The sequence below is a fragment of the Salminus brasiliensis genome, chromosome 14 (assembly GCF_030463535.1).
Source record: "Salminus brasiliensis chromosome 14, fSalBra1.hap2, whole genome shotgun sequence".
NCBI lineage: Eukaryota > Metazoa > Chordata > Actinopteri > Characiformes > Bryconidae > Salminus > Salminus brasiliensis.
This window is the reverse complement of record NC_132891.1, coordinates 25,484,051-25,499,185: the sequence shown is the minus strand read 5'-3', so window position 1 is coordinate 25,499,185 and position 15,135 is coordinate 25,484,051. Positions and strand designations below refer to the sequence as shown.

Here is a 15,135-nt window from a genome sequence, read left to right as displayed (position 1 = left end):
ACAACTTCTGTTTTGAGATATGGAACTGAATCACAATATTTGACATGGTGATATAGTAGTTGAATAGGCGGCATAAAATTATTGAATTTCAATATTCAGCATTAATCACAGGTATCAGTACTTATGAATGCTGAATGACTTCATGCATCACAAACTGATTTAGACACAGGGCTTGTGAACAACTACCAGTGTACAGTAACTGCATGTAAACATGCAGCTGATTAGAGGTCAGCCCTTCTTTATATACATAACATGCTAAGGGTTATATTAACACAAAGTTATCAGTGGTAATTTATCGCTTGCCCACACTAGGTTCATTGATCTACTTACTGCAAAATGAGCCCCAACAAATACTGGAAGCTTGTAACAGTCACAGTGTCTCGCAGTTTTACCGTAACCCCCCTCAGTAAACCACTGGAGAAACCTGTTAGCCTGTTGACTGGCTGGCTTAAACAATTCCAGATAGGCTATATAATGCAGGCACACCTGCAGCCTAGTGTAAATGCTACTGATTTGTAAAATAACTTTATGCAGAATTTTCATAACTTTAAAGTGGAAAATATATATATATATTATTTTTATTAATAATAATAATAATTATTATTATTACTATTATTAATATAATATAATAATAATAATAACAATCGTTCTTGTCATATGCCAACTTTATTTAATAAATACTTTTCTAAAATGACATAACCAGTATCTCTTTTCAACATCTTATTTGCTCTAACTTATGGGCCTGAAAATCCAAAATACTTCCAAAATATATGCCGAAGCGTAGTCCTATTTTAATCACTTCGCCCACCTTTACTTATGAATATATGCATCTCACAGTCAAAACAGATTGCTAATCCAAAGATCAGAAAAATGTTCCCTCATTTGCCATCCAACATCTCCCTAGTTTGGCATCTGACTCGGTCTGATCATGCAGATGGAGGAGGCACGATGTTTGTACTAGGTGTAGGACTCCACGAGTTGACGCTTCAGAATCTTACCTTAGAAAGTCCTCCTACTTCCAGATAGAAACAGATGAGGAAGACGTTCCAGGCCACCCACAGTGCCGTCCACACAGCATACTGAAAAACATACCACACATTTTAACAGGCATGCTCTCACATAGCTTACATTCTATCTTACAGCACTGAACGCCATCTGAAGAGACCTTTATGCAGCCACATTCCATTCATATCAGGGTGATCTTGTCTTGATATCAGATACTTCGGCTTATTATTAGGGGAAAAATGATTTTACAAAAAGTAATTTACAAGGCAGTACAACGCTTCTAGCCTGGTTCCGTCTTTCTGTTGACCATACAGCACCTTTCACAATATAGCCATAAAGGCCATTCAGATGCTAATTTAAATTGGTTTTCTCTTTGTAATGCGCAACTCCGCTGACATCTACGCTGGCCAAGCCTGCTGAACTGAGGTATTCCAGAAACTAGAACAAAACACTGTTATTCCTCAATGTCTGCACCCCTTCTGCAGATACTTGACTTAAAGCCTAAAAACCATTAAAAACCATTAAAGAAAACTAGTTAGTAGTGATAGGTAACCTAATGTTTATTCATACCGAGGGGCATAAAATATGTTCGCTAAAAAACCTTTTGTCCCGTGTGGAAGCTCAACTCAGATAGGCAGATAGCTTGAACTTTCAGAGAACATTTTAAAATGCCAAAGGGGTATTCGTGAAGACCTCTATGTATTTTTTTCCTCATTTCATTAAAAAAGTTGAACTCAGGTCTTCATCACTGTAATTGGAGCACAGAAAGGAGACCAGAATTAGATCATAAAAACTGCATTGACATTTCCATAACCATTATAGTAACAGAATGACAAGTGATTACTGAACTGAACAGATAAATTCACAGCTGTGCCTGAGTGCGAAGAGTTTTAGGTTTCGAATGACAGTAAAGTGCAGCCTAAGGCAAAGTGACTTCCACCTTTCAGTAAGATGACCTAAGATTAAGCTAATGTCTTTTTGGGAAAGGCGGAACTCTAGACACTGTGATTCAGCAGTAAGTCATGATTATAGGTGAGTAATATACAGCTAAATGGACAGGAGGGGTGAAGAGAGAGATACTGGCAAGCCAAGGCAAAACTCTCGCTAGATTCCCAGGAGTATCACTGCTCTCCAGCAGCATGTCACTTCACATCGCACCTCAATCTCGTGGTGTTCTTCTCTTCTCTATTGTTCCGCGCCCTAGCGTTCAGTCTTTGCACAGGTTAGTCCATCTCAGAATGAAGATTTCCTCATTCACTTAAAAAGCTTACACTTTTGCTGTAGAGTGTCCATAAATTAACAGCAGTTGTTCATCATCGATTGAACCATCCACGCTTTGCACAAAAACATGCAAAATCTGTAAAGTTGGACAGGCCATTTTCAAATGCTGCCAAAAACAGGTTGAAGTTTAGATTCACTAAACTCTGGTACTGTCAAGCAAAAACCTTGGATCTCCAAAACAGTTATAGGAGAAAGAAAAAACCTTCAATCGAAGCCAATGTAAAAAGATTTTATTCTAAATAGTTAAAAAGCATTTCCATATTTGAGCTATGTGCTACAATTGATCATAAATTAAATGTGAGTGTTTATATTCTGCAAAAACAGAATCACAAACAGTTCTACAAGCCAAACAAAATGTGTATCGGAGTGCAATACCTAAATATAACCTTCCCATTTTCATTAAACTAAAGCTAAAGCTGCAAAGATCCAGTAGGCTTTGGAGTGCCATAGGAATTAGGCTTGTCCCAGTAAAGAGCTGAGGTTAGCCTTATTAAATAAATTACAATTTAATTAATAGTAATTAGCAGCAGATTCTAGAGATTAAAATGCCAAACAATGTGTTGGGTGAAAAGGGATCAGTCTTGTGCTTGGGAAGGCTGAGGTGAGGGTTGTGTGTCAGGTTCCATTACCACAGAGAGCTACTCTTAAGCCTTCTTCCTTAAATCCTTACCATTAACACTCCGCTTCACTCGGCTAAATGCCAGCAGGTCTGCACAATTGAAAAAAGATGCTTTCCTCCAAAAATGTATCCACTCAGAATCTCTTATAAAGGCACAGGGATGCAGATAGTTATGAATCAGAAAGGTCATAGCTAACATTAGCATTTATCGTGGTAAAAACAGTGGTGTAACTACTGGTGGTGCAGTCAGAGCAGCAAGGAGGAGCCCATGGCAAGTGGGTCATCTAACGTCTTCAGGGGACCGCTTATATCACTACACACGTAATTTTACACTTATGACTCATACAAAACTATGATTAATTCATAATATACCTCAGTCCTTAGCCTACATTAGTGCAGTAACAACTTGGCTGTGTCGAAAGCAAGAGAGAGAAACCAAGCAAATTATATTTTCATGTGGTTTTAAATAATACAAGGTCTTTTATTTGAAAAATATTTAATGTAAATGGATACTCACCACCACTATGTAGCGCGGACGGTACTGGATGGTGCCGAAAAGTCCAAGAATAACAACAATGATGTGGAAGAAGTTGGCCAAGATGGGAGCCCACTGGTAACCCAGGAAATCAAACACCTGCCTTTCAAGAGCCACCATCTAAGAAATAAAAAAGAAGCATTTACATGTGATGACCAATTTAGACCAAATTTCTTCCTAGAACTTCTTTCAAGAACAAAATTTAAGAACATTTGTAGCACAATATTAGCAACGGAGGCCCAGTCTTTGCTTTTCTAGTAGTTTGTAAAGAGAATACAGTTTCATTTAAGGCACAAAATTGGACCCTAAGGACACTGTTGTAGCTTTAAGTAAATAATGTTTACTGTAAGCTGTTTGTACAAAATGTACCGGTGCGGTATCTTTTTTCTTTTCTTCCCCCTTTCTGAATGCTTTTCAGCACAGTGCACAACACAACATCCTCTTGCAAGATGCACAAGGGCTGACAGGACCAGAAAGAGGAGCAGTTCAAAGGTTCTGCATATGAATAAGAGCCGACCTGTATTGCTGAGTTTAGGGCAGGTGGTAAAAGGTAAGCTCTTATCAACTACTATGAAAATAACCACTTTTACTTCAGCAAAGGAGTAGGGCTTGGACGCACAAGTAGTCAAACACATCACATTATTAATGTGACATGCTTTTAAACAAAGGACGCACAGGAACAAAAAACCCAGCCCAAAAAAATTTCACCTGTTTTCAGCACATCAGCACCCTGATGCGACGCTTGCTGCTACATGTACATCAAGCATTTCGTGCTTTTCATCAAACAAGACTGCATTTGCATGGAACTTGATTAACATAGCAGCCCTTTGTACTGAAAGTGGCACTGTGCCTCCTCCTCCTCCTTCTCCTGTGGGACTGGGGAGGGGGTGGGGGGTGTAATGAGAACTGAGCGAGTGTGTGACGGCCAAGGTGAGACAGGCTTATTGCTGTTGACTGGGTGATGATGGATGAGGGAGGGGGGGAAGGGGAACCCTCAATGCAAAAAGACAAACGTCCCTGGACAGCAATGATCAAATATATGAAACGTTATCTTTAAACTTACGATGGCTTACTTTGATCTTCTGTATCTTATCTGTATCTTATGAGCAGGGTTTAAATATATAACTACAACCACCCCTACTGACTAGCCTTGGCATGATAACTATTATAATAGAACATTATCAAATACAAAACGTTGGCACGTTGTTCACTGAGGAGAAAATATCTTGCGAAGTAGCCAACAATTTCTCATAAGCATACACTCTTGTGATGGTCAGCAGTAGTTTAGCAGTGGATTACATCTAGACAGCTACACATACCTACTAACTTCCAGAGGCATCTTAAGACTCTAGACTATTCACACAAACTAGGAATATTTTCTAAGAGGAAAATAAAGCAGTTCTGTAGGTATTTCTGGAAAAGCGTATATATGCTGCTCAAGTCCATGCTCAGTGTTTTCCCAGCTAGGCACTGCCATGTTTAAATCAAATGGCGCATTAGGTCTTCCATTCACCAGAGCATGCAAAGGTGTGGTACAGTAAATGCATACATACAGCTGTAAACAGAACACTGGTATCTGTAGCATTTTATGATGAAAAGGGAGTAGCACATGGAAACAAGCCTATGTAGCCTATGGTGCTGAATAGACCAAAGAAAGACCAAAGAGCTGGTGGTGGATTTCCGCAGGTGCAGACACCCCCCTCCATCAGTGAACATCCAGGGTATGAACATCGAGAGTGTGGACTCTTATAAATACCTGGGTGTTCATCTGAACAACAAACTGGACTGGTCAGTCAACACTGCTGCACTCTACAAGAAAGGCCAGAGCAGACTCTACCTGCTGAGGAGATTGAGGTCCTTTGGCGTGCAGGGAGCACTCCTGAGGACGTTCTTCGACACAGTGGTGGCATCTGCCATCTTTTATGGAGTGGTCTGCTGGGGCAGTAGCATCTCGACGGCAGATAAGAAGAGACTGGACAAACTCACAAAGAGGGCCGGCTCTGTCCTGGGGTGCTTCTTAGACCCAGTGCAGGTGGTGGGAGACAGGAGGATGACAGCCAAGCTGGCATCCATGCTGGAGAACAGCTCCCACCCCATGCATGAGACTCTGGCAGCACTGGGCAGCTCCTTTAGCGACAGGCTGCTTCACCCCAAGTATGTGAAGGAGCGGTATCGCAGGTCCTTCCTTCCTGCTGCCGTCAGACTCCACCATCAGCACTGCTCCCAGCGGACCACATACACACACACTTAACTACACACACATGTTCATGTTCAGGGAATACTATGTGCAATTCCCCCCCCATGTGCAATTAAGAGTCTTTTGCCGTAAATAATATTGTTTATTGCTTTTTTAATTCTTATTTATATTGTGTATATAGTGTAAATTATTTATCTAAATTTTTGTAACTGAGTGTCTTGCTATCCCTTTCTGCTGTTACACTGGGAATTTCCCCACTGCGGGACTAATAAAGGACTATCTTATCTTATCTTATCGTTCATATAGTTCAATAACTTCACATGGCTAAAAGGTACTCATGAGATACTAATGACTGTTTGCAGAATTATAGTGGTAAATGTTATTAGCCATCCGTTAAACTAAAGAGGTATCAGTATTTGAATACTGAAATCACTATGTGTATTTATATGTTCAATTACGTTAAGATTTAAATATGGGACTCCCAAATGGCACAGCTGTCTGAACTGGCCCCATCATCAGAAGACTGACGATTCGATTCCAGCCATCCATGGTCAACAGTCCCAGAGAGCATAACTGCCCTTTCTCTCACTCTCTCAGGGCAGATATGGCCTACCATTACAGGTCTTTACCTTACCTTTAATGGCCATGGTTTGTCACTGCTAGCTAACATAACCAGAAATAGAATAGAAGTGGTATAAAACCTAATGCAAGTGTTTTATCTTTGACAACCAGTTGTTTAGGCTTGTGGGAGGCTAAAAGCTGCAGTGTTCTATGACCAAGTCATAAGCAAAACGCTGAAATCTTTCTGGCAACGGATCACACTATCAGTGCTAACAGACAGGATTTGGTGTCTAATACATCCGTATGCAGTTCCCGCAGAGTCCTCCATTAAAAGAACCGGTATGGTTTTACGCCACATTTGGCGGATGATTCCTCCCATTTTCTGCTATCTGCCTGCCTCACAACAGAAGAACTAGCCAGGCATAGATCAACACTCTGGCAAGGAGCTGCTGCTAGTCAAAACACTTGGGACATGCTGCATTGCAGACTTGGCATACTAGGATGAAGTCTGTGCTTCAGTTACAGCTTGATTAGACTGGGGAGTCGAAAAGGTGTGACGAGGGCCTCTCCACAGAGAATGACCTAATGTCTGCTTAGAGATAATGACAGTGAGAGAGCCAGAGGACAGAGGGGGAAAAAAACTGAATCCAATCCCAAACTGTAACAGATCTAGCCTGAAATTACAGACTTGCTTGCTATGTGTGAACATTATACTAGGATTTAGCAATTTTACCAATTCAATTTTTGACTCAATTCTGAATTATGGTGGTGTCTGTGTTTACATGGTTTGGTTAAAATGCCTCATTTTTTCTCAGTGCAGTGCAATGACTGGTTTACCATTATCTGCCATTGTAAGAGAGAAAAGTAGGTGTTTTATTGTGTAAATGGGGCTTTATTTCTTCTTTATTTCTTCTGTAATAAAAAAAAAAAAGTTAACAAAGCAGCTTTTTTAACTCAATGTTCCTTAGTATTTCAGCGTTGGTATCAGAAAAGAAGGAGTGGTATTGTGCCATCTGAGGGGGCTACGCCAGGACAGGAGAGAAACACACAGCCAGCCTGCAGAGGCACCTTTAGCACTAGTCTCGAGATAAGCCTGGTCTAGAGAGTACAAACACACACAGGTCGAAGAAGCACTGTGAAAGTCATTAGGAAGATTAATCCCAGTGCTCGCGACCCAATCAGTCACACAGCGTGACCAGCCCAACTGTCACCTTTGCATGGAGCCTGGCTGACAAATAACTAGGCTTAGAGTTTTCACTTTTTGTGCAAAAGACAGGAGTTCCCTCCTGATTTCAGATCAGCAATTAATCTCAGCATGAGCAGCTTAGTACTGGTTTCTGGAAGGCTGATCCATAAGGCTAATTGCTGGAAGTCCTGTCTTTTTGCACAAAAAGTAAAAATTGTTGACCTGTTCTTGGATTGTTGTGTTTTTAAAAACACGAAACAATAGGCAAACACCATCAGCAAACCAGCTTGGGCCGAAAATTGTGTCACAGATTTTAAGCAGATAATCAAGAACATCAGTAGGTGATATTTAACACAGTGGCAAATTAAATACATACCAGAAGTGTTAAATATAGTGCTTTGCTGAACGATATGATTAAGAGTTCACAATTAACACAACAAATAGAAGTTCTTAATATAATATCATAAGAATTTTAGTAATGCACAGATTTTGGGGATTTTTTGTGCATATTTGCCAATGTGGATACAAGCATTTAGAAAATGTAGAAATAAAGACTGGGATTATCATTTTTAAAATGCAAAGAAAATGCATTTGTAGAAGAAATGTAGCATTTCACAATAAATACAATAAATATAAAAAGATCTCAGTCAAACCTAAACACTGATCCAATGCCAGGTATGTCCAAGTATGCCAATCTGCCAATGTTAGGGTTGTAAGATTTACAAATGTTATGTGTTGCAATACTGTGTTGATTATCAAAATACATTTTTAAATGCAATATATTGTCTCACTTACACTATTCTATATAATATATTAAATAGTAGAACCTGTACCATGACACACATCACCAGGTTCATGTCAATGTACAGCCCTTGCTGATACCCATTTGACTTGGAGACCACTGACTGATTTTTTCTTTAGGTAAAGCACCCAAAGGGTGGCAAAAGTGTGCATGTAAATTAGCAATTGTTTAGACTGGTCCCATGAAATACCTAAATGGCTAATCTCATTGCTAGGCTATTTCCTTACATTCCCTTGCAAAATGAAGTCTCTTATTAATAAATAAAAGGTAAATAACTGGTAATAATCTTGCCAAAATAATGGAAAGTGAAAAGGCATTGTCTGATTTAGCATCATGCTCAAAAACAAGCCCAAAAAAGTAGGTATTCTTCACACAGACTTGAGGTAGATTTCAGAGTCTTACTGCATTGCTCATTCTGACTAACCACTATAGGAGATGGCCCCGGCATTATGTACTGCTTAACACACTTGCGTTTAGCATGAAACTCCAGCGTCCACATGCACTTAGACTACGGGGAGAACTATCAAATATCGCCCACAAGTCGACCGCTGATTGACGATAGTGCTTACACTCTAATGGCCCACTTACTGAAGCTAGGAGGGAAAAAAATAATACAAAAAAATCAGATATGCCATAATAACATGTAATGGGATAACACTTGCCAGCGAACAATAATTGATCCATAAATGGTTCAACATCATTCCACAGCCAAAGGCAGCTCAGGGAAATGCGCTCATTGGCTAAAACTGGAACTGGGCCAACTGGCTGTAGAAATTGGCCAGGTGCTAGAATTCAACACAGCGTCAGCATGGGAGGCTGATTTATAGAAGCCAGAGGGGAGAGGTGGGTCAAGGCATGAGGGCTGTGGAGAGGGGTTGAAGTGGTGAAGGTCAGTGAGTGAGTACGCGCGCACGCGGTTCTAAGGGGTGTTTAAATGGCTTTTCTTTAGTGTAGCAGGCCTGCAGATACATCACCTGGTAATTGAGACATGAGAATGTGGAGAAAGGATCGGGAGCAAAGACTAAGGGAAGATGATCTGTCTATAGTATCCATCTCGCTTGCTTTTCTCTTAAAGTTAAAAGATGACATTGCTTTAATATTTAAGCAAGACTAATTTTTCTTATTATTTATTTACATCTGTTCCAAGTACAAAAACAACAAAAAAAAGAAAAAGGGCCTAAAGAAAAAGGGCCTAAAGAAAACGTTTGACCGCCTTGAATGTCAGTACTTAGTGAAACCACTTTAAGCAAGTATCACAGCTTGTAAAAACTTAGCAGCCAAGACTCCTTCAGTTCTTATTTGGACAGATATCCCCTATTCTTGCAGAAGGCTTCTAGTTTTGTGAGATTCTTGGGCTGTCTCGCAGCACTGCTCTTTTGAGACCTATCTAAAGATTTTCGATGATGTTTAGGTTGTGGGACTGTGATGTTCATGGAAAAACCTTCAACTTGCACCTTCTGAGTTAGGCCATTTTGGATTTGGAGGCACGTCTAGAATCATGCAAGCAAGATGTTTGCTTCCAGAATGTGCTGGAGTTTAACTGAATCCACTCTTAGCTCTGCTAGTGAAACATTCTCTGTGCCACTGGGAAGTACAATCTGTCCACACTCTTGCTTGTTTGGACACATGTTCTCTTTTCATAAAATTCTGCACTCCTCCCAGCTTATCCTTCATTTATCACAGCCAACAGATTTTTATTTTTAATTAGCCTACAGGACTTCAGGCTTGTTTAAACGTTCATTTTGGGGTGAGGGCACAGGAAAGATTTTCTTTATGCCATATTTGTGCAGGTGTCGCTGCACAGTAGAATAGTGCACCACCACTCAAGGCTTTTCCTGAGGGGCTCTGATTTGCTTTTCTAGCAATCTTAACAGCAGTTCTCTCAAAGTCTTCCAGGCCTGAACTTGACCTCCACCATTTCTGCTAACTGCCATTTCCTAAGTACATTACGACTGAGGATACTGCTGCCTTCCTATAGCTTTCCCCTGCTTTGTGGGCATCAATTGTTTTTATTCTCAGGAGTGATAGGCAGCTGCTTTGGGGGGCATGTGGCTGCTGATTGCTGGGACAAGACTTAAGTACTTCTCAAACTTTGAAATTTGCATCACCTCGTCTTCTTTAACAATGACTTTTGGAGATCATTTCATCTTCTGTTCACTTAGCTATTCACACCAATAAATTTTGACCAATGGTGCCAACACATTTGTATTTTGTCCATGCATCTTCTTCGTCAAACATCCCATACTCTATCCAGTCTGACACTCAAAATAGGACTTGCCAGATGTAACGGGCAATTTACAGAAAAATTGCTCGTGATGTGATGCCGACAGATTATGGAGCCAGACGTGATGCAGAATTATGCAAATGTGTCTGGTGTGTATGTGAGTTTCAAGAGCGCCCTAGGCTGCTTACGTAAGTCTTCAAGGCTGTGCTCAAAATATCAGCATATTAAATATGCAGCAACGTATTACAGGGGTGCGCTGATCATGAATATTTATGGCCGATTACGATTTCTTCAGAATCAAATCAGTCAATAATTATTAATCAAAGCTTTTTTCTTTCCGAAAGCAACAGAGAACAAGGCTGTTTACTTAAATCGCTTGAACAAAAAAAAAGACTTGCCATCTGAAGGGGGGGGGGGGTTACATTTCAAAACATCTGACATGCTTGGTAAGGCAGGTACAATGTAGTATGCAGATACACTCTTAAAAATAAGACGAAAAAAGAGAATAGGTGCTACCAAGGGTTCCGTAGGAGTGCCATAGGATTGCCGTAGGAGAACCATGTTTCTAAAAAGTGATATGCAAGTATGAAGATGAAGGTGAATCACATTCACACATTCCTTTTACAAGCATAGTTCTTCGTGGTTCTTAATTGGCATTGCTTAAAAGACCCTTTGTAGAACCTTAAACTGCTCTACTATAGAGTGTACTTGGCCATTATTTACATTAGAGGTGGGCGATATGGTGAAAATATTGTATCACAATATTTAAAGATATCTTCATGAAACACAATCTGCGCTACATGTGATTGCAGACAAAATCAGTAGGGACAGATTCTATAAAAACACTATCCAAATATTGTTCCGTGCTAGTACATGTACTAGTACAACTCCTTTTAATCCAGTAAATTATATTTGGTGCTCAGTTTTACCCTAGAAGAGAAAGAGACGAGACAAGTATAGTATGCTGCAATTCCACTGTTTGTAATGGAAGCTCTGGCAAAGTCCCTGATATGCTTAGAAAAGCATATTGTGTATAATGATAACCTAATTTAATACGATGCAATAAAATATTGTCATATTGCCCAGCTCTAATTTACATCATGGTAAAATATTCCATTCAAAAATAGATTTAAATGTTCCAGACTCCATTAAAATAACCTAGAAGATTTTTGAATTGCTAAAAGAATGAAATAATTCAGATAATTCATGTTAATAAAATAATAACGTGTGTGCAATTAAGCCCAAAACCAAGATCAATCAATGTCCAGGAAACTGAACCTTGACAATAACACTAAATCTGGGAATGATGTTAAAAATTAATATGAAACTATTGCTGTATATTTAAGTAGCTGCCATTTTCCAGCTTGAGTGTGGCACACAGAGATGCAACACAATGGTAGGAGATGAAAAAGTGTGTCAAAGTGATCCCTTTCCACACATCAGAAACTGTAACGGCTGAGTGTATTTCTTTCGTCCTCTCTTCCTCACAAATACACACACACACACACACACACACACACACACACACACACACACACACACACACACACACACACACACACACACACACACACACACACACACACACACACACACACACACACACACACACACACACACACACCTGTGGGACTCATTATCACATGCAGAAATAGCTGAATGCTCTTAGACACTGGAGATGGATAGATTGTAGGTTCCGGGCAGAGTAGTTCAATCTGCTGCTGATCAAATTCTCTCCTGACCCTAAATCATCCATCCCCCCTCTCACTGGTGTGTGAAACTATTTGGTTAATGTACTTTTTGGCCCTGATTGATTGCCATTAAAAGGCTGATTATTGGTTTTCCTCTCATCGCTCTAAGTGCTGACTAACTCTTTAATAGCTGCTGAAAACGGAGGAATGAAGAAACTGATGAAACATGTAGTAAAGGAATACTCTGCTGCATCCTTATCAGATGATAATAGACATAGGATACAGACACAGAGCACAGTCACATCAACACATTTACTTGTACTTCGTGAAGGAGCAGGGCACAGTTCATAAATATTAACGATAACAACGTTAAGACACACAAAAACTATGATCTCAGTAGCAGCCCATCAAAATGGAAATGTTAAAGAGCTCATGCTATTTAACGACCAATGCTGCGCCAGGTTGTCAATTAGGAGTAACGCTATGTTTTTTGCTCACTTTCACAGCTGTTTTTAAGTGATGAGATAATAAAACCTGACTAAATTTGTATTCTGAAAAGAAAAAAATGTTTCATAAAATACAGAAACAAACAGGAGAACCAAAGTAAAGAAATTTCAAAATTAGCCTTTTAAACATATGAATTATACCACCAGTACACATGCCAGTGTGTCCAAACATGTTTAGATATTATTATAGAAAAGATGATTATTATTCAGTTTTTCTGGTGTCGGTTATGAATCACTATGAATAACGAGCAAACGTGTTTCCATGTTATTAATCCGGCCCATACTCTTAAGGCAGACTAATGATGAAAGCTATAACAGAAATAGATGTGCGTACACCTGCCCTTTGACTGCCATTACAAATGCAAAGCGCCATTCATAAAGCTCCATAAATGAACTAACATAACATGACTTTCATTATGTTTAAATCTGCCCAACAGTTTTTTAAAGGCTTATCTAATAAGCAGTCAGCTATTATAAAGGCTGCTTTTGGCAATTTTGACAACACCTATAAAAAGTGACAGATTTTGGCTGATATTAGACCATGGTGTAAAGGACATAGCATGTTTAGAGCAATTATACTGGGAGTTCAGTTTATTGCTAAAACTAGCTTACAGTGGCTTGCTCAAGCTGACTAACCAGCTAGCATGTTACGTTAAAGCTAGCAGGCTACAACTGTGTTGCATTAGGGTTAACTTTTTTTTAGTCAGTTTAAACAGATACATAAGTCAGATTTATGTACATGAAACATCTACCTAACGTTTTAGTGAAATCATTTAGAAATACAGTAGCAAGACCTAGACTCTGTTCACAATTGGTCACTTTAGTATCAGCCTTCATTATCAGGATTATATCTGGAGAAGGCCAAGCCACATAAATAAATAAATAAATAAATAAATACATTTAAAAAGGTGTAAACGCACTCAAGGCGCATTTAAAACAGATACTAATTTGATCATTCAATCCACAGGAGGTGGTCTGGGTCAAGTTCGAACCACGTTATAGCAGTGTAAACGCATCCCTCCCTCCAAGACGCATTTCACAAACAAACCGCCAGTACCACCGGAACCCCACTAATAACTGACCCTCAACGAGCGAATTTGCGTATTCCCTACTACACAGAGAGATTAACCGCAGACACATTCAACTACCCAGTGTGAATGCATGTGGCTAAAATCATCTTATCAGCATACAATTGAAACACTAGTCACATGAAGTGCCCAGGTGTAAATGGGGTCCAGTCCAACTTCATTTCCCAGCATTCTTTAATGACTTTTAGAATGATCAGGCTGCCAGATCCTCTTTTTTTTAACGGGGTACTGAGACAATGTCGTGGGTATAAATACACTGTAACGGACCTTCAGAAACATAGCAGTAGTGGGATTTGTGTTGAAGCTTAACGCACCATAGTAAAATCTAGGTCAATCCCATACAAGTATTTAAGTCTATAGTAAGTAAAAGGCATCTGCACGGTAAAGGACTGTGCTAGTGGTGGTACAAGGGGAAATGATAGGCAATAGGTTGTTAGTGGTGGCAATAGCTCAGAATAGTAATATATATATATATATAATAATAAAAAAATAAAAATAAAAAAGCTGCACTATGTACAGCAAAATGTGTCCTCTGCATTTGACCCATCTGTGGTAGTGAACACACACACATACACACACACACACACAACAGTGAACTAGGGGGAGTGAGCACACCCACACCCAGAGCGGTGGGCAGCCAACTCCAGCGCCCGGGGAGCAGAGAGGGTGAAAGGCCTTGCTCAAGGGCCCAACAGTGGCAGCCTGCTAAGCCCGGGTATCGAACCCACAACCTTGTCATCAATAGGAGCTCTAACCGCTGAGCCACCACTGCCCCTATATTAAAATCATAATGTCTTTACTATTAATAACACTGCTTCCAAACATGTTTTCTCTGTTTTACTAATACTCAGCATTCAATTCTTTTTTGCAACCCCTATGATTTTAGTGATATTCTGGCAGCCCTGCCAAATAATGCAACATTAAAAAGCCCATGTGGAGCAGCAGAACTGCATGGGTAAAAGCCACTACTAAATAGCTGCAATAAATAAATCCTCACAACAGTGTTCAAATATCAGAGGATTTTTAAATGTAAAATTCTAACATACATTTTAAAGTTCATGGGCTCTAAAATCAAAGTTGTTTACTGTTCTTGTTCACCTCTATGCCTCCATCCTCATTCTCTTTTCATTTCCTCTCTGTATTTCCAACATTTCAGCAAGCTTGTGTGTTCTCTTATCAGCCTTTAACCTACAGCAACCTGAAACACACACACACACACACACAGGTCACAGCTCTCTTGCTGACTGATAGATAGGGTGAGGTTTCCTGATCGTGACCTAGTGACTCGTTCATCCATCTCTCCATCCCTCTCTCCATCCTTCCTGTAGGCCCTGTCTGCAGTAATGGGTCAAGTCCTCTGAACCATTCACCTTCTTTCCATTCTGGCTGATAATGAGGTCACTTGCTTTCTGTTCCTGATAACTGCATCGCACCACACAC

The 15,135-nt window shown here is 39.8% G+C and overlaps 1 protein-coding gene across 2 annotated transcripts in view; it reads right to left on the bottom strand.

The window, feature by feature from the left end:
* Window positions 1–15,135, bottom strand: part of nkain4 (sodium/potassium transporting ATPase interacting 4) — a 70,936-nt gene that overhangs the window by 39,620 nt on the left and 16,181 nt on the right. For both annotated transcript variants that reach the window (XM_072696621.1, XM_072696622.1), the window contains exons 2-3: window positions 3,423–3,560; window positions 999–1,079 (exon numbers count right to left, since the gene is read on the bottom strand). In XM_072696621.1, the coding sequence (XP_072552722.1) occupies window positions 999–1,079; window positions 3,423–3,560 (219 nt within the window). The remainder of the gene's footprint in view (window positions 1–998; window positions 1,080–3,422; window positions 3,561–15,135) is intronic.